Source organism: Mesoplodon bidens (genome assembly GCF_964165515.1).
Source record: "Mesoplodon bidens genome assembly, chromosome: 2".
NCBI classification, from domain to species: domain Eukaryota; kingdom Metazoa; phylum Chordata; class Mammalia; order Artiodactyla; family Ziphiidae; genus Mesoplodon; species Mesoplodon bidens.
The window spans coordinates 25544128-25564164 of record NC_138177.1 but is presented as its reverse complement, the minus strand read 5'-3'; the positions used below and the strand labels follow the sequence as shown (position 1 = coordinate 25564164).

The following is a 20037-nucleotide window of genomic DNA, read 5'->3' as shown; positions in this document are numbered from 1 at the left end:
CTATCCCCAGGCCTTCCACAACTTCCTCAGAATTCCCACCATGCAGGAATGAGGCAGACATGTTTAGAGTGACCACCCTTCCTTCAACAGAGATCTAGTGTACTGGGTCTAGGAGCATACCTCCCATAGCCCTTTACTCTTATCATCATGAGTGAAAAGTCACAGAAACTCTGTGATCTGCTAACAATGATAGTCTTAGCATCACTATCTGCTTTGAATCCACCAGGACCAACTTTCTCATGCCCTTTATAGCCCTGTTTATGTCAGTTATCACAAGAACCACCAGATTCCTAGGTCAAATTCCACACTCAGATCTCTCCAAGTTTCCTGACATCCCTTATTCTGCCCCTTCTACCACTCTTCTCCAATTCCTGAACCTTTCCATCATGCCCCCTAAAATTCATGGTTCAGCAAAACTGCTTTAATTTCAATGTCTTTTTCTGAAGACTCCTTTCATCTTCTTACTATAACTGAAATGTGGATTGCCCCTGAAAGCACAGTTTCCCCTGCAGTCTTCTCAAATGCTGGCTGTTTTTCTCTCTCACTCCCCTGTTGCCACTGGGCCTAGAAGTTGGGGTAGCATCTCCTTGTTCCTCACTGCTTCTTTCAGACCTATCTTCTTTCTCCCCCAAACCTCTACCTTTGACACTCATGTCATCAGAAAGATTACTTATTACCTCATATTTTGATGTCAATAAGATATACAAAGGAAATTAAAGGTAGAAAGTCCAGGAAGGAAGAAATAAAATTGATTTTGTTCACAGATGACATAATAATCGATGTAGAAAATTCAAAAGAATTGACCAGAAAAAACCCCGTGAGTTTAATTATAAATTCACAATTATAACAAAGTTGAAGGATACAAGACTAATATACAAAAGTCAATCACTTTCCTATATACTAGTAATGAACAAGCAGAATTTGAAATTAAAAACACATTAGCAGAGCACAGAGAATTTTTAGGGTAGTGAAAATACTCTGTATTATAACGATGGATATATAATGTATCATGTCATTTTACATATGTCCAAACACATAGATTGTACACCACTAAGAGTGAACCCTCAGGTAAACTATGGACTTTGAATGATTATGATGTGTCAATGTAGTTTCATTAATTGTAACCAATGTACCATTCTGATGGGGGATGTTGCTAACAGGGGAGAAGCTATGCATGTGTGGAGGCACAGGGTATATGGGAAATCTCTGTAGCTTCCTCTAAATTTTGCTGTGAATCTAAAACTCCTGTAAAGATGTAGAAAACAAACTTATGGTTACCAGGGGGTAAGGGGGGAGGGATAAATTGGGAGATTGGAATTGATATATACACACCATTATATATAAAATAGATAACTAATAAGGATCTACCATATAGCACAAGAAACTCTACTCAATACACTGCAATAACCTATATGAGAAAAGAATTTAAAGAGAGTTGATATTCATATATGTATAACTGATTCACTTTGCTGTACAGCAGAAACTAACACAAGTTAGTTTCTAACCACAGAAACTATACAGTAAAAAATTAAAACTATAATCAACTATACAGTAAATCAACTATACAGTAAAAAATTAAAAAAGAAAACTACTTTAAAAATCAACTATACAGTAAAAAATTAAAAAAATAAAACTACTTTAAAAATTGTCTTTAGGGCTTCCCTGGTGGCACAGTGGTTGAGAGTCCGCCTGCCGATGCAGGGGACGCACGTTTGTGCCCTGGTCCGGGAGGATCCTGCGTGTCACGGAGTGGCTGGGCCCGTGAGCCATGGCCGCTGGGCCTGCGCGTCTGGAGCCTGTGCTCCGCAATGGGAGAGGCCACAATAGTGAGAGGCCCGCATACCGCAAAAAAAAAAAAAATTGTCTTTAAATATTAAAAAATTTATTTCCATCAGTACCCCCTAAAAATAAAATACCTTAGATATAAGTCTAACAAAATATGTATAAGATATATATGAGGAAAACTATAAAATTCTGATGGAAGATATCAAAGAACTAAATTAATGTAGAGATATTCCATTTTCACAGATAGGAGGACTCAATATTGTCAAGAGGTCAGTTCATACCAACATTGATCTATAAATTCAGAGTGATCCCTATCAAAATCCCAGTAAGGTATTTTGTAGATATCAATAAACTGATTTTAATGTATATATGGAGAAGTAAAAGACCCAGAACAGCCAACCCAGTACTGAAGGAGAATAAAGTTGGAAGACACAATATCCTACTTCAAGATTTACTATAAAGCTACAGTAATCAAGAGTGTGTAGTATTGAAATAATAGACAATTAGATCAGTGGAACAGAACAGAACCACATAAATAGACCCAGATAAATATAGTGCACTGATCTTCAACAAAGGAGCAAAGGCAACACAATGCAGAAGAGATTTTTTTTTTCAGCAAATTGTGCTAGAACAACTGGACATCCACAAGCAAAAAAGTGAAATCTAGTCACAAACCTTAGATTTTTCACAAAAATTAACTCAAGATGGAGCATATATCTAAATGCAAAACACAAAATGATAAAAACCCTTAAAAGATAACAAAGGAGAAAACCTAGATGTCCTTGGGTATGGTGATGACCTTTTAGATACAATACTAAAGGCACAATCCATGAAAGAAATCATTAAGCCAGACTTCATTAAAATTAAGAATTCTGCTCTGCAAAAAAAAAAAATATATGAAAAGAGTAAGAAGCCAGACTGAGAAAATATTTGCAAAAGATACATCTGATAAAGGACTCATATATTTTTAAAAATTTTATTGGAGTATAGTTGATTTATAATATTGTTGGTTTAAGGTGTACAGCAAAGTGATTCAGTTATATATATACACACATATATATTCATTCTTTTTCAGATTCTTTTCCCATATAGGTTATTACAGAATATTGAGTAGAGTTCCCTGTGCTATACAGTACGTCCTTGTTGGTTACCTGTTTTATATATAGTAGTGTCTGTATGTTAATCCCAATCTCCTGATTTCCAGCCCCCCCTACCGCCCCCCCCGCACGTTTCCCTTTGGTAACCATAAGTTTGTTTTCCATATCTGTGAGTCTGCCTCTGTTTTGTAAATAAGTTCATTTGTATCACTTTTAAAAAATTAGATTCCACATATGAGTGATATCATATGATATTTGTCTTTCTGTCTGGCTTACTTCACTTAGTGTGGTAATCTCTAGGTCCATCCATGTTGCTGCAAATGGCATTATTTCATTCTTCATGGCTGAGTAAAATTCCATTCTGTATCTGTACCACATCTTCTTTATCCATTCCTCTGTCGATGGACATTTAGGTTGCTTCCATGTCTTGGCTATTGGAAATAGTGCTGCAGTGGACACTGGGGTGCACGTGTCTTTGTGAATTATGGTTTTCTCTGGATATATGCCCAGGAGTGCGATTGCTGGATCATATGGTAGTTCTGTTTTTAGATTTTAAGGAACCTCCATACTCTTCTCCATAGTGGTTATACCAGTTTACGTTCCCACCAACAGTGTAGGAGGGTTCCCTTTTCTCCACACTCTCTCCAGCATTTATTGTGTGTAAACTTTTTGATGATGGCCACCTCACCAGTGAGAGGTGATACCTCATTGTAGTTTTGATTTGCATTTCTCTAATGGTTAGCAGTGTTGAGCATCTTTTCGTGTGCCTTTTGGCCATCAGCATGTCTTATTTAGAGAAATGTCTATTTAGATCATCTGCCCATTTTTTGATTGGGTTGTTTGTTTTCTTACATAGAGCTGCATTAGCTGTCTGTATATTTTGGAGATTAATCCCTTGTCAGTTGCTTCTTTTACAAATATTTTCTCCCATTCTGTGGGTTGTCTTTTTGTTTTGTTTATGGTTTCCTTTGCTGTGTATAAGCTTTTAAGTTTAATTAGGTCCTATTTGTTTATTTTTGTTTTTATTTTCATTACTCTAGGAGGTGGATCCAAAAAGATATTGCTGTGACTTATGTGAGTGTTCTGCCTATGTTTTCCTCTAAGAGTTTTATAGTGTCTGGCCTTACATTTAGGTCTTTGATCCATTTTGAGTTCATTTCTGTGTATGGTATTAGAGAATGTTCTAATTTCATTCCTTTACATGTAGCTGTCCAGTTTTCCCAGCACCACTTATTGAAGAGACTGTCTTTTCTCCATTGTATATTCTTGCCTCCTTTGTCATAGATTAATTAAGCAAAAGTGTGTGGGTTTATTTCTGGGCTTTCTATCCTGTTCCATTGATCTATTTTTCTGTTTTTGTGCCAGTACTATACTATCTTGATTACTGTAGCTTTTTAGTATAGTCTGAAGTCAAAGAGCCTGATTCCTCCAGCTCTGTATTTCTTTCTCAAGATTGCTTTGGCTATTCAGGGTCTTTTGTGTTTCCATACAAATTTTAGAATTTTTTGTTCTAGTTGAGAAATGCCATTGGTAATTTGATAGGGATTGCATTGAATCTGTGGATTAACTTGGGTAGCATAGTCATTTTGACAATATTGATTCTTCCAGTCCAAGAACATAGTATATCTTTCCATCTGTTTGTCATCTTCGATTTCTTTCATCAGTGTCTTATAGTTTTCAGAGCACAGGTCTTTTACCTCCTTAGGTAGGTTTATTCCTAGGTATTTTATTCATTTTGATGTGATGGTAAATGGGATTGTTTCCTTAATTTCTTTTTGATTTTTCATTGTTAGTATATAGAAATGCAACAGATTTCTGTGTGTTACATTTGTATCCTTCAACTTTATCAAATTCATTGATGAGCTCTAGTAGTTTTCCGATAGCATCTTTAGAATTTTCTATGTATAGTATGTCATCTACAAACAATGACAGTTTTACTTCTTTTCCAATTTGGATTCCTTTTCTTTCTTTTTCTTCTCTGATTGCCATGGTTAAGACTTCCAAATCTATGTTGAATAAATGGGGAGACAGTGGACGGCCTTGTCTTGTTCCTGATCTTGGAATGCTTTCTGCTTTTCACCATTGAGCATGATGTTAGCTGTGAGTTTGTCATATATGGCCTCTTATGTTGAGGTTTGTTCCCTCTATGCCCACTTTCTGGAGAGTTTTTATAATAAATGGGAGTTGAATTTTGTCATAAGCTTTTCCTGCGTGTATTAAGATGATCATATGGTTTTTATTCTTCAGTGTGTTAATATGGTGTATCACACTGATTGATTTGTGGATATTGAAGAATCCTTGCATTCCTGGGATAAATCTCACTTGATCATGGTGTATGATCCTTTTAATATATTGTTGGATTCAATTTGCTAGTATTTTGTTGAGGATTTTTGCATATATTGTTCATCAGTGATATTGGCCTGTAATTTTCTTTTTTTGTGGTATCTTTGTCTGGTTTTGGTATCAGGGTGATGGTGGCCTCATAGAATGAGCTTGGAAGTGTTCTTTACTCTGCCATTTTTTGGAAGTTTCAGCAAGTTGTTAACTCTTCTCTAAATGTTTGATAGAATTCACCTGTGAAGCCATCTGGTCCTGGACTTTTGTTTGTTGGCAGTTTTTAAATCACAGTTTCAATTTCAGTGCTTGTGATTGGTCTGTTCATATTTTCTATTTCTTCCTGGTTCAGTCTTGGAAGGTTGTACCTTTCTAAGAATTTGTCCCTTTCTTCTAGGTTGTCCATTTTACTGGCATGTAGTTGCTTATATAGTTGCTTATGATCCTTTGTATTTCTGTGATGTCCACTGTAACTTCTCCTTTTTCATTTCTAATTTTGTTGATTTGAGCCCTCTCCCTTTTTTTCTTGATGAGTCTGGTTGAAGGTTTATTAATTCTGTTTACCTTTTCAAAGAACCAGCTTTTAGTTTCATTGACCTTTTCTATTGCTTTCTTCCTATTTCTGCTCTCATCTTTATGATTTCTTTCCTTCTATGCACTTTGGACTTTGTTCTTCTTTCTCTAGTTGCTTTAGGTGTAAGATTAGGTTGTTTATTTAAAGGACTGTTATCTTTCTCGTACAAAGAACTCTCAAAACTCAACAATAAAAAAAGAACCCAATTTAAAATATGTTCAAAAGACCTTGAGAGACACCTAACACACTTTAAAATTAGATTGTCTCTTTATTGTTGAGTTGTAAAAGTTCTTTATATATTCTGTACACTAGACCTTGCTAGATAAATGTAAATTTTGGGTTGGCCAAAAAGTTTGGGTTTTCTGGTAACATCTCATGGAAAAACCCAAACGAACTTTTTGGCCAACCCAATATTTTCTTCCATTCTGTGGGTTGTCCTTTTACTTTCTTAATAATGTCCTTTAACACACACAAGGACACTTTTTCTGGACTTAATTTTGATGAAGTCCAATTTATATATATTTTCTCTGGTTATTTGTGTTTTCAGTGTCCTATTAAGAAACCATCGCCTCATCCAAAGTCATGAAGATTTACTCATATTTTCTTCTAGGAGTTGTATATAGTTTTAGCTCTTACATTTAGGTCTTTCATCCATTTTGAGTTAATTTTTGTGAATGGTTAAGGTCCGAATTCACACTTTTTTTTTTTGCGGTACGCGGGCCTCTCACTGTTGTGGCTTCTCCCGCTGCGGAGCACAGGCTCCGGACGCGCAGGCTCAGCGGCCATGGCTCACGGGCCCAGCCGCTCCGCGGCATGTGGGATCTTCCCGGACCGGGGCACGAACCCGTGTCTCCTGCATCGGCAGGTGGACTCTCAACCACTGCGCCACCAGGGAAGCCCCGAATTCACACTTTTGAATGTAGATATCCAGTTGTCCCAGTACCACTTGTTGAAAAGACTATCATTTCCCCCATTGAATGGTTTTGGCACTTTTAAATTAAAAGTCAATTGATATAGATGGTTTATTTCTGGATTTTCAATTCTATTCCATTGATCTATGTGTCTACTACTTTTAGTACAGCATTGTTTACTGCCCCTATGAAACTGAGTTTCTCGAAGGCAGGGGCAACATCTTTAGTCTTCTTAGTATTTTTAACCCAGCTGTCAGTAAAGCCTTAAAACATGCTCACTAAACAAAGTTAATCATTTAGTTTTGAGGAAAGGAATGGGAATGAAGTTCATAAGAAAGGTGGGCTCCTTTACTCATGGAATACTTTATCATTTGATGTGGAAATGAAATTCTGGCATACCTTCTCCATTACTTCCAATGACAATTATTCTAACATGTACTGAACACTTTTCTCATACAGAAATATGGGCACCACAAAGTTTGTGATTGGGTAAGAGATGATAGGTCATGAACTCAACAGTAATTAAAAGCTGTTAAGTATTGTCAGATAATACAAAGAAAATGCTACTGGAGTTGCAGCAGAAATCACCTTCAACCAGAATATGTTATCATTCATCAGGTCTTCTTGAAGGGTAGTTATTACTTTTGAATTTACTGCCAAAAGAATTTTGAAAATACAGGACACAGGAGTTTGAGAAGACAGCCATTTGAATTTTACTACTAATATAGTTTAGAGTTTTAATTATCTCTGAAGGGAAAGACCAGTTATTCTTCTAAAATAAAGACGTGGGGCCTACTGAATTGTTTTGGTTTGACATATTATAATATACCGCAAAAGTACAGCACAACCAGCAAAATTTTTAAAATACAAGTTGAATGATTAACACCAGATTAAAGTCATATGGCACAGAACAAGTCTTAGGTACCTGAGGCCATAGCTCTGAATTATAATTTTAGGCTTTCCCTCCACTTTTAAAAAAAATAGATTTTATTCATTTATTTTTGGCTGCATTGGGTCTTCGCTGCTGCACGTGGGCTTTCTCTAGTTACGGCAAGCAGGGAACACTCTTCCTTGCAGTGTGCAGGCTTCTCATTGCAGTGGCTTCTCTTGCTGCTGAGCACAGGCTCTAGGTGCACGGGCTTCAGTAGTTGTAGCACGCAGGCTCAGTAGTTGTGGCTCACGGGCTTAGCTGCTCCACAGCACATGGGATCTTCCTGGGCCAGGGCTCGAACTTGTGTCCCCTGCATTGGCAGGTGGATTCTTTACCACTGCGCCACCAGGGAAGCCCTTTCCCTCCACTTTTGAAGCCAACCCAATTACTGTCATAGTGAATTTGAAGAAAGATAAAATGGTCTCAAAGCTTATATGTAAGATTTAAAAACAATCTGCTAGTAGAAAATGCAGTAAATAAACTTACATTCAATGAGCTATTCTTTGTTTAAAGATCTGATTATCAGAAATAGATGAACAGGAGGTTAAAGTGTGGATATGGGTAACATGGTCTTTGGAGTCAGACCTGATTAACAATTCCTCCAGAAAGTAACTATACGGCCTGAATCTGAGTTCTGTGTGTGTCTGTAAAATGGAGGTACCTCCTTCCTCAGAGTGGTTATTAAGGATTTTACAAGATGATATGTGTGTGTGTGTGTGTGTGTGTATCCACAAATTAGGTACTCAGTAGTTAGTAAAGGAGAGTATGGGTATTAAGATAAACCAGAGTCCTACGACAGACACCAAGTGATTCTCTAGGGTTTTGAGCCAAACAGACCTAAATTGGAATGCTATCTCTGCCACTGCCATGTATGGTCTTACTGTGGTTCCAAGTAAAAAGCGTTACTACAGCTCTTCTCCTACTCCAGGGCTATATAACAGCATGAGTGGCGAACATGAGCCAGTTTAATTCAGTCACAAACAGGGCACATACTTGACTCAATATACATCTGCTTAGTATATGCAAAGAGCTTTGTGGTCAAGTGGACCTGGAATCTGGTCACTATCTAGCCATGTTATTTGGGGAAAATTACATAATCTCTTTTTGGCTTCTCATCCTTCAAATGACTTTTGCCAAAGTCAGCATATTTCAAAGACTAAGTAGCAAAACTTTATTTTTGTTAAAGGCTGATTTTCTTAGATATTTGCAATGAAAATAGCTGCAGGTCTCAAGGGTACAGTTCCACATTTCCATAATGGAAAGAAATAGATTAAAACTATTTTAAAACCTTTCATAACAGATACTTAATACTTTTATTGTGGAGAAAAGATACCAAAATATAACATTCCCAAAAGCACAACTCTGAAAAAGCTAGTTTTATTCTTATAGGACTCAAAACTTTAATGGCATTCCCATAATACAGTCAGAAAGTAGAACAAGCCCTCAAGAAAAAAGCAAAAATGCCAAGATCTTCTCCAACCACAATTATTTTCAATCTATGAAACAGAATTTCCTTACAAATTAAGTAGTTTTTATAGTAGTGACATTTATTGTTGATATGATCTGTTTAATATGACTGTAGTCAGAAGGGAAGTCGGGTCCGTTGTTCTTCCAGAAACTGAAAAAAGTATCATCATTAAGATAAGGAAGAGAAAGATTTGTATCCATCTTTTTGGGACATGTAAGGTGAGAGTGAAGTCTCACAGTTGGAGAATTCGTGGATATTGCTGGAGGAATTGGAGATGCTCTCTGGTAAGCGGGTAATCCCTCTTCCCTGAACACTGCTGTTTTGGCCAGAAATTTTCACCCCAGATGGGGAGTCACCTAGGATATTAAAAATACAGAAAAGAAATATAGCAATTTTATAGTCTTAGAGATTCCCTCAATTGACTCATCCTACTGCAGGCCTTTTCACTAAGCCATGATTAAACGGATCGTCAATAGGTGAGATAGTTCTTAGAGTAAAGGCAAAAAGGCTGAACAAGAATATTCTTTTTAAGTCCTGGAAACCTTAATTGAAGTTCTTCAGGGACCACGTGAAATTTCACGTCACTAGCTTTTTTAAACTTTCCCATTTCCCCCAAAGACACCCTCATATCAAAACTATAAAACTACAGCTGCTACAAAAGTAATAGGTTTTATTTTAAATGCCCTGAACAAAATTCTGAAGAATAAATTAAATTTTATCAAAGTGATACAAAAATCTACATATCCAAATTAAGTGCTTATGCCAAATAAAACTCCCAATTCAACAATATTCTTATACCCTAAAGCCAACTTAGATCATCTGTTTTAAGTATCATACCCCAGGATCATAAGAAGACCCTAAACTCTTTGAGGTGCCTTCTTATTAAATATAAGATGCTTACCAGTGGGTGTGTTTGATCTCTGTTCCTGATTAGAAGAGCTGGAATGAGAGAATCCTGGACTCTGAACCCTTAGCTTCTATAAGTAACAACAACAACAACAACAAAGACCAGGGGAAAACATATTTCTTATTATTGGATCATCTACTTCAAATTACTCTTTAAATACAAACTAACACCCACTTTTCCAATGTCTGATCAACTTGTGAAGAGCACTGCTGTGAAGGGGAGCAGAGGGCAATCTTTGAGGGGAAATTACAGGGTCAAGAAAGGGTTGGTTTTTTTAAAAAAATACATGAGATTATAGCAGGTTTCCTGATAAGAATGACTCAGAACAGAGAGAAACCCTGATGAAATTATTAGAGCCATGTCCTTAGGTAGGTCAGAGAATGAGATCTAATAGAGAAATATAAGGATTGGTCTTAGACAGAAACACAGACAATTCATGCATTATTAGAGTATATGGTAGATGCAATGGTAGGAATATATGGAAAACCTCGATTGCTTCTATTTTCTCAGAGAAGGAGGGGATACAAGCATCAGCTAGAACAAGGATGAAGGAAGAGGTGATGGAAGTTTGAAGTGAGAGAAGGTGAGAAATAACTATCTAGGAGAGTGGGAGATTAATCAAACTAGAGAAATGGACAATGCCAGGCAAGGTTAAGGGCTCACCTGAGGTTGGTGGTGATGAATATTTAATAACACCAGTCAGTATGGTAGTCTCTTTTCAGCCTCGGTTAGCTTCAAATGTGTAACAGAGTAGGTGAAGAGTTGATTTAATCAGGGTTAGTGTTTGTCAACCAACTATGATGAAGAATGAAGGGCCAGTGGAGTTCATAGTGTGAGTGAAACTAATGGAGCAAGGACTCTAACCTGGGAAGGAAGGAGGTGAAGGGCAAGGTGGGGAGAGGAGACACAAGGCTGAAGCACCTGTCTATGTGTGAATGGTACCCCTGGAGTTGTGCCATGCAGTGACCCTGTGAAGGAGGGCAGAACAGTGGAGGCATACAATGAATTGAAGGTCCCAGGAGAGATCAAAGAACTGTTGGCACTGTTGTACCAGAGAAAGACAGTGGTAGTCCCAGAGTAGGATGCTTGAAATTGAGCTTATGGGGAGATGCCATTGGGGCCTAGAATATGATCACAGGAGTGGATACTTGATGTATGGCAGGGGACAGGATCACTGGAGAAGGGCAAATCAAGGAACTGAAATGTCAGGCAGCTGGAAGGATCATCTATGGGGAAACTGAAATCAAGAATTCTGCCAGGAATATTGTTTGATCTCCTGGCTCAGTGTTGCTCTAAGAATGAGGATGACCAACTCAGGGGCCTATTGACTCCAAGAAGGGGTTATCAGGTACTACAGCCTGAATGGCATGTGATTCAAAGCCTAGGGATTTTAGGGAGAAGGCAGAAAGAAGTCTAGAGGCCACAAACTTAAACAAGGACAACTACTTCAAATCTAAGCCCGTGATAAATGAGGAAAAAAAAAAAAGTGTTGCTAACAGGGAAGCAGTATCTTTAGAGGACAGCCAAGTTTTAGTTACAACCAAGGAGGAAAACAGACCTTCCCAAGAGGAGGTTGAAGACATGAGATTTTGCTGATAACTGAGATTGAGAAGACCCACAAAGTTTTTCAGGAGTTGGGGAAGGCTGAAAAACAGAATCAGCTTAACAAGATGAGTGTGGGAGATGAGCAAGGATCTAGGTATCCTGAGCTTCCATAGTGACTGATGTGAACAATGAAAAGAGGGGTAATGAGACTAAATCTGGTAGTCTCAACACAGATGGTGATGATGGGGCTAAGGCAGTGTTTCTCATCCTGGGTACTATTGACATTTTAGGCTAAATAATACTTTGTTCAGGAGGCTGTCTGTACATAGTCAGGTGTTTAGCAGGCTTACTGGTATCTATCTACCCGCTGTATGCCAGTAGCACCCCCTCCCAAGCTGTGACAACCAAAAATGTATCCAAGTGTTGCCACATGTCCCCTGAAGGACACAAAATAGGTCCTAGTGGAGAACCACTGGGTTAAGGGTTAACAGTAGACAGGAGAGAGAAGAGTCTTGCCCAGAGATTACATGGAGAGCTCTCTTTTTTATTTTTAAAATTATCATGGAGTAAGACAGACTTCTTTGGTGTGTACATTTCTACGAGTTTTAACAAATGAAGAGATTCGTGAAACCACCATTGCAATCAGGATACAGGGCCATCCTATCACCTCAAAAACTTCCTATCCCTTTACAGGCATACCCTCCTCCCCTAACCCCTGGGAACCACTGATATGTTCATCATTATCATTTGTATTTAACAATGTCATATGTTCATCATTATCATTTGTATTTAACAATGTCATATAAACGGAATCATACATTACATAACCTTTTGAGACTGCTGCTTTTGCTAAGCGTAAGTAATGCCTTTGAGATTGATCCTAATAGTTGTTTTATCAATAGTTCATTCCATTTTGGGGTTCCCTTTTCACTATTCTATTAACTATTTAAAAATAGAACATAGTAGATAATAAATGTTACTAAGTCAGAGATCTTAGTACTCTCATATACTGCTGCATTTAATCCTACGATGACTACTAGACCTTATTATTATTCTTGTCCTACAGATAAGGAATCAGCACAGAAAGTTCAAATAACTTGCAGAGAGTCACACAGCCTATGTCTAGCAGAGCCTGAAGTGAAATTTAGGAATTCTAACTTGAGAGCCCATACTCTTAATTGCTATGCTCTCGGTAGTGTAGAGAGGCCTACTAGTAAGTAAATACCAAGGAGGGAAGAGGGGTGGTAGGGAAATTAGATAGCCTCTAATCAAATCCTGAATCAGGTCTTATATTTAAAATATCTACTTCAAAAATGTGTATCACATAATTTTTGGAATAAATGTTTGGATGTGTTTTGTATAAACACTAATGCTAATTTTAATTTTCTTTGTTAAGTACAGTAGGAAAATATACAAGGAAGAAAAAGGATTTTTTGTAAGATCCAACTGGATTAAAAACTGACATTCCATGAAGGATCAAAAAAAATTTTTTCACAGAAGAGAGAACCAAACAAAGGCCTGATCTTGAGAGACTAGCAGCCCTGAAAAGTCAGCTCCTTACCTGGTAACGCCCTGCATCCAATACAACCATTTTGGGTGTCACACTATTGCTGGCCTCATAATCTTGGAGTGGTACATGAGCCTCTGTGAGCTGGATTCCAAAGAGAGTGGCCAGAGAATTACTGATGCAGTAGCTTTAAAAAGGAATTTAAAATGCTTATTATCAGAATCTTATCTAATTCATTCTAAAAGCATTCACATTTAAAAAATTTCTGACAAAGCATGTGAGATGTTGTAAATTGGGAAAAAAGAAATTTAGAGATTTGGAGAAAAAAATGGGAATAGGTAGCAGTACATATCATAAAACTAGTCGTTACTGGTAAGCAATACTTGGATTACCAAATAAACTTTCAGATTCATTATAAGTGAGTGGGAATGAGGGTAAAGAGCACCAGACTTCTCAAACATTTCAGGCAGGGAGAGGCAACACCAGCAATAGGGCTAAAACTCAGAAACACGTACTCATCCTCAGAACCAACTATCATCAGCTGTGTAAAGGGATTACCAGAGCTTCCCCAGAGCTGAGGCTGCAGGTACTTTCCCTACAAAATGAGGAGAAAAGGGTCTATATTTTTGGAGCACCTTCACAAGGAAGTGCTGTTCTTAATGACAGTAGGGAACTTCGCTTTCCTACAGGAATCCTAGAAGAAAAAATTTTCAGTAAGTGCTTCTGAAGGCTCAAACTGCTCAGGTGGTAACCGCCAGACAAGTAGTGACATGGGCAGAAGAATACAAGTAACATGATTAAAAAAAACCTCTGCTTTAAAAGACAGTTGTGGAAATAGAGGTAAACAGGGATGAACCCTGAATGCCGAAGCAACAACAAGCAAAGTTGCAAAGAATTCAGTGCAGAACAGAGCATTAGGAAGAAACTCCTTTCTCCAACTTACGCAATTTTCTTGCAAACAGCTAAAGCACAGAGGAGAATATCATTTTCTTCATGCCACTTGCACCTGTACGGAAAAAAAAAAGACTTTAATATCCTCATCTAACTGAAGCAGCACTGCTTATGGGTTTTTATGTGCCAGATTTCTACCTTAGTGTCAGTTTCTTAAATGATTTCAACTATTACTCAAAGATTAAGGTTTCTAATTTAACATACAAAAAGATTTTTTAAAAAACAAGTTTTTAATGTTACCTCCTCTGATGCAAATTCATGATGCATTGCAAACACACAGCTATAACAGATTTTACCTTGAAAATCTATATATAGATTTATATATATATAGAAAATCTATATATAGACTATAGTTAACATATACTCATTAAACACACATTTACTGAGGACATACTACTTACCAGGCATGGTCCTAGGCATCAGGGATACAGTACAGAATGAAACACAAACTCTTTTTTTTTTTTTTTTTTTTTGCGGTACGCGGACCTCTCACTGTCGTGGCCTCTCCCGTTGCGGAGCACAGGCTCCGGACGCGCAGGCCCAGCGGCCATGGCTCACGGGCCCAGCCGCTCCGCGGCATATGGGATCCTCCCAGACTGGGGCACGAACCCGCATCCCCTGCATCGGCAGGTGGACTCTCAACCACTGCGCCACCAGGGAGGCCCCACAAACTCTTATGCACACAAAACTTACTTTTTAATGGGGAAATCAGATCAAAAGATATGTAGGTATAATAACATAGTAAGTTAGATGAGTTCTAAGAAGGAAAAAAACAATAAAAAGACATGAAATGCAAGAGAAGGGTGACATTTTAGATAAGGTAGGCAGGAAAGGTGTCACTGAGGAGTGGATGTTGAGGTGAAGACCTCAAGAGGGAATGTTGGAGAGGAAATGACCAACAACATACTTTCATGATGAGAGCCACTATAAACCTGTATATCTTTCCCCTGAGTGCATAAGTTATTCGAGACTCAGAACAGCACTACCTGCATAATAGAAACCTTCCCTAAACTTAGCAAAAATTTTCACTTAGAAATTATAAACATGCTAAACAGTAAGTGTAAAAAGTCCATTATCTGCACTTGTTATTTAACTGAATGGAAGGCTATCTAAAAATAAGATTAAGAATTTCCCACTGATTTTACAAAAAGTGATTCAATAAATATGATTAATGAAACTAACTCTAAAATGAAGGCTTAAGTTAAAACTAAACCTAAATCAAGGCACTGGTCCCTCCCACTGGGAGGCCTGCACAAGCCTCTTAGACCAGCCTCACCCACCAGGGGGCAGACACCAGAAGCAAGAGGAGCTACAATCCTGCAGCCTGTGGGACTACAAACACAGAAAGCTACACAAAATGAGATGGCAAAGAAATATGTTCCAGAGGAAGGAACAAGATAAAACCTCAGAACAACAACTAAGTGAAGTGGAAATAGGCAGTCTACCTGAAAAAGAATTCAGAGTAATGATAGTAAAGACAGTCCAAGATCTCAGAAAAAAAATGGAGGCACAGACCAAGAAGATACAAGAAATGTTTTAACAAAGAGCTAGAAGATAAACAGAGCTGAACAATAACTGAAATGAAAAATACACTAGATGAAATAAATAGCAGAATAAATGAAGTAGAATGGATAAGTGAGCGGGAAGACAGAATGGTGGAAATCACTGCTGTGGAACAGGATAAAGAATAAAAAGAAATGAGGACAGTTTAAGAGACCTCTGGGACAACATTAAATGCACCAATGTTTACATTATAGGAGTCTAGAATGAGAAAAAATTTGCAGAGATAATAATTGAAAACTTCCCTAACGTGGGAAAAGAAACAGTCACCTAGTCCAGGAAGTGCAGAGTCCCAGGCAGGATAAACCCAAGGAGGAGCATGCTGAGACACACAGTAATAGAACTGGCAAAAATTAAAGACGAAAAGATGCTCAACATCACAAATCAGAGAAATGCAAATAAAAACTACAATGAGGTACCACCTCATGCCAGTCAGAACGGCCACCATTAAAATGTCCACAAACAGTTAAATGCTGGAGAGGGTGTGGAGAAAAGGGAAACTTCCTACAGTTGGTGGTAATGTAAGTTGGTGTAGCCATGGTGGAAAACAGTATAGGATGTTCCTCACAAAACTAAAAATAGAATTACCACATGATCCAGCAATCCAACTCCTATATCCAGACAAAATTACAATTCAAAAAGATACATGTACCCCTGTGTTCAGAGCAGCACTATTCACAACAGCCAAGACATGGAAACAACCTAAATGTCCATCAACAGATGAATGGTAAAGAAGATATGGTACATAAATACAATGGAATACTACTCAGCTATAAAAAAGAATGAAATGTCATTTGCAGCAACATGGATAGACCTAGAGATTATCATACTAAGTGAAGTAAGTCAGAAAGATAAAGACAAATACCATATGATATCCCTTATAGGTAGAATCTAAAATATGACACAAATGAACCTATCTATGAAACAGAAAAAACATCAGGGACATAGAAAATAGACTGGTGGTTGCCAAGGGGGAGGAGGGTTGGAGAAGGTAGGAGTGGGAGTTCTGGATTAGCAGATGCAAACTGGTGTATACATAGAATGGGTAAACAACAAGGTCCTACTGGATAGCACAGGGAACTATATTCAACATCCTGTGATAAACCATAATGGAAAAGAATGTGAAAAAGAATGTGTGTGTGTGTGTGTGTGTGTGTGTGTGTATAAAACTGAGTCACTGCTGCACAGCAGTAATTGACACAACATTGTAATTCAACTTTACTTCAATGAAAAATAAATTACAATGCTTAAAAAGAAAAAAATGCTTAAAAAGGAAAGAAAGCTCAGAAGTAAACCCACACACCTATGATCTATTAACCTACGACAAAGAAGGCAAGAACATATAATGGAGAAAAGACAGTCTCTTCAATAAGTGGTGCTGGGAAAACTGGACAACCACATGTAAAGGAATGAAATTAGAACATTCTCTAACACCATACACAAAAATAAATTCAAAATGGATTAAAGACCTCAATGTAAGACTGTATACTATAAAAGTCTTAGAGGAAAACATAGGCAGAACACTCTTTGACATAAGTTGCAGCAATATTTTTTTGGATCCATCTCCTAGAGTAATGAAAATAGAAACAAAATAAACAAATGGGACCTAATTAAACTTAAAAGCTTTTGCACAGCAAAGGAAACCATAAACAAAACAAAAAGACAACCCACAGTATGGGAGAAAATATTTGAAAATGAAGTGATCAACAAGGGATTAATCTCCAAAATACACAAACAGCTCATGCAGCTCTGTCAAAAAAGCAAACAACCCAATCAAAAAATGGACAGAAGATCTAAAGAGACATTTCTCTAAGGAAGACATACAGATGGCCAAAAAGCACATGAAAAGATGCTCAACACCACTAATTATTAGAGAAATGCAAATCAAAACTATGAGGTATCACCTCACCCTAGTCAGAATGGTCATCATCAGAAAGTTTACGAACAATAAATGCTGGACAGGGTGTGGAGAAAAGGGAACCCTCCTACACTGTTGGTGGGAATGTAAATTGGTACAACCACTATGGAGAAGAATATGGAGGTTCCTTAAAAAACTAAAATTAGAGCTCTCATATGATCCAGCAATCCCACTCCTGGGCATATATCCAGAGAAAACCATATTTCGAAAAGATACATGCACCCCAATGTTCACTGCAGCACTATTTCCAATACCCAAGACATGGAAGCCACCTAAATGTCCACCGACAGAGGAATGGATAAAGAGGATGTGATACACATATAGAATGGAATATTAGCCATAAAGAATGAAATAATGCCATTTGCAGCCACATGGATGAACCTAGAGATATCATACTAAGTAAATAAGCCCGGCAGAAAGACAAATATATGATATTGCTTATATGTGGAATCTAAAAAAATTGATACAAATGAACTTATCTACAAAACAGAAACAGACTCATAGACTTAGAAGACAAACTTATGGTTACCAAAGGGCAAAGGTGGCGGGGGGGGGATAAATCAGGAGGCTGGGATTAACATATATACATTACTATATGTAAAATATATAATCAACGAGGACATACAGGGAACTCTATTCAGTACTCTGTAATAACCTATATGGGAAATAGAATCTGAAAAAGAATAGATATATGTATAACTGAATCACTTTGCTATACATCTGAAACTAACTCAACATTTTAAGTAAACTGTACTCCAATAAAAAAACAAACAAAAAATCTAAGTCCTTACATGCCCACACGAAATCAAGTAATTTTAAATTTCCAGTTAGTTTTGCTCCTTGTTCAGAACTTAATCCCCAAGAGTACCTACTTCATACACACATTTTCCATTGGAGATCATATTTTAAATGAAAGCAGTTAAAAAACTAACAATGTATCACAGTATTAAAACAAACTACAACAACAACAACAAAAAACCCATTCAAGTCTGACTCCAGGGAAAAACGTCTCCAAATCTAGTTATACTATTAAAAATGACATTATTTGGATGTGTTTTCATTTATACTTATTGGTCCTCTTCCTCCAATCATCCCAAAATATGAGTGTATTTTCTAGCAAAGGAAGATTCATATTCTAAAAATCTAATGATTATCAGAACAGCTCTGTGCACTCTGTTACGCTATTAATATTCATTATGCAGCCTGAAATATAGCTTCAACTTGAATGCATTTCCAACGTTTCTTTTATGAAATTCCACTCCAAAGTAGAAACATAAGGTTGTAAGTGAATATGTCTGCTAAGTTCGCAACTTACTCCCAAAGTTTCACCACCACCTCATTCACTAAAATAATGTGCAGCATAAAGGTCTTTTACACGCTTTTCCTCTTGACTTCCAAAGGTCTCAGTGATCTCTTTTCCTCTTATTTCAGGGTTAAGTTTCTTCTCCTTTTCAAGGATAACCCTGCCTTTCCCTTTCTCAGGAACCACTGTCATCCGACAGTTACAGATGCTCTTTGCTCTAGTCAAACTGACTCACTGTTTTTTTCTTAAACCGTCTCTATGCTTTCATTCCCGAGTCACTGTTTTGGCCATTTTCTTCTCTTGGAGAGGTCCTTCCTTCAACCCAAATCTCTGCTCACAGGGACAGAGGAGATGCTCAATAAATATTCGTTGATTAAATAAAAGCTGCCTTGTTTCAGTCAGCAGGTCACAGTGAATTAATCCAAGGACAATTATGACAGGAAGCAACAAGGAGAATGGGGTATCTATAAAGCTTATACTCTAGCCTTCAAAGTAACATGACAGTCATTAACAGCCTGCTTATTTAAGATTCTGATACTTTTTGTGTAACTGTATTCTATTTCACCAATATAAAACCCACCCATTTCTCCTAGAGCTAGAGACAACATTTATCAAAAATTTATTACAAACTTTAATGTCCTTTAAGTAGAAGTTTAAGAGCAGTGTTTGAAAAGAGTCCTATCTGCTTATATTAACTAACAGATTCTAACAACAGTTCCTATTGTCCGCTACAACCAAAACTCCCTTGTAAAATACTATATATTGGAATCTTACAATATTATGAAGCTCAGGAAAAGGTAGACCCATCCTTTCCAAAGCAGTTATTATTAAAGTTCTTAAAGTACTATGTAACAGGTTCTATCTTTAATAAAATCCCATGGCACAGACCTCCAAAAATGTCTTAACACCAAAGCTACTCTACCCTTGTTTGCAGCCTATACATACTCTGAGACTCAACACCATTTCTTCTATTCTAAAACATGATTTTTTCACGTTTTAACTGAATGCATTTATTGGACTGCATCATACAATTTAAGGTATTCTACAACTGCTATTGGTCAGTCTAGAAATAGCTGCCATTGCCTAAACATGTACAAATTTATTATTTTTTAAAGCAGTGGTATGTAGTATTTTATTTTTATTTTTGTTTTTATTGCAGTATAGTTGATTTACAATATTATGTTAGTTTCAGGTATACAGCTTAGTGATTCAGTATTTTTGCAGATTATATTCCATTACAGGTTAT

At 37.2% G+C, this 20037-nt stretch overlaps 1 protein-coding gene across 3 annotated transcripts in view; it reads right to left on the bottom strand.

Annotated features, from left to right (window-relative positions):
- Positions 1-9268: 9268 nt before the first annotated feature.
- MAEL (maelstrom spermatogenic transposon silencer) overlaps positions 9269-20037 on the bottom strand; it is a gene marked incomplete at both ends in the record, with an annotated part of 38429 nt that continues 27660 nt past the window's right edge. For all 3 annotated transcript variants that reach the window (XM_081225039.1, XM_081225040.1, XM_081225041.1), the window contains 4 exons: positions 9269-9456; positions 10002-10077; positions 13114-13246; positions 14003-14065. In XM_081225039.1, the coding sequence (XP_081081165.1) occupies positions 9269-9456; positions 10002-10077; positions 13114-13246; positions 14003-14065 (460 nt within the window). The remainder of the gene's footprint in view (positions 9457-10001; positions 10078-13113; positions 13247-14002; positions 14066-20037) is intronic.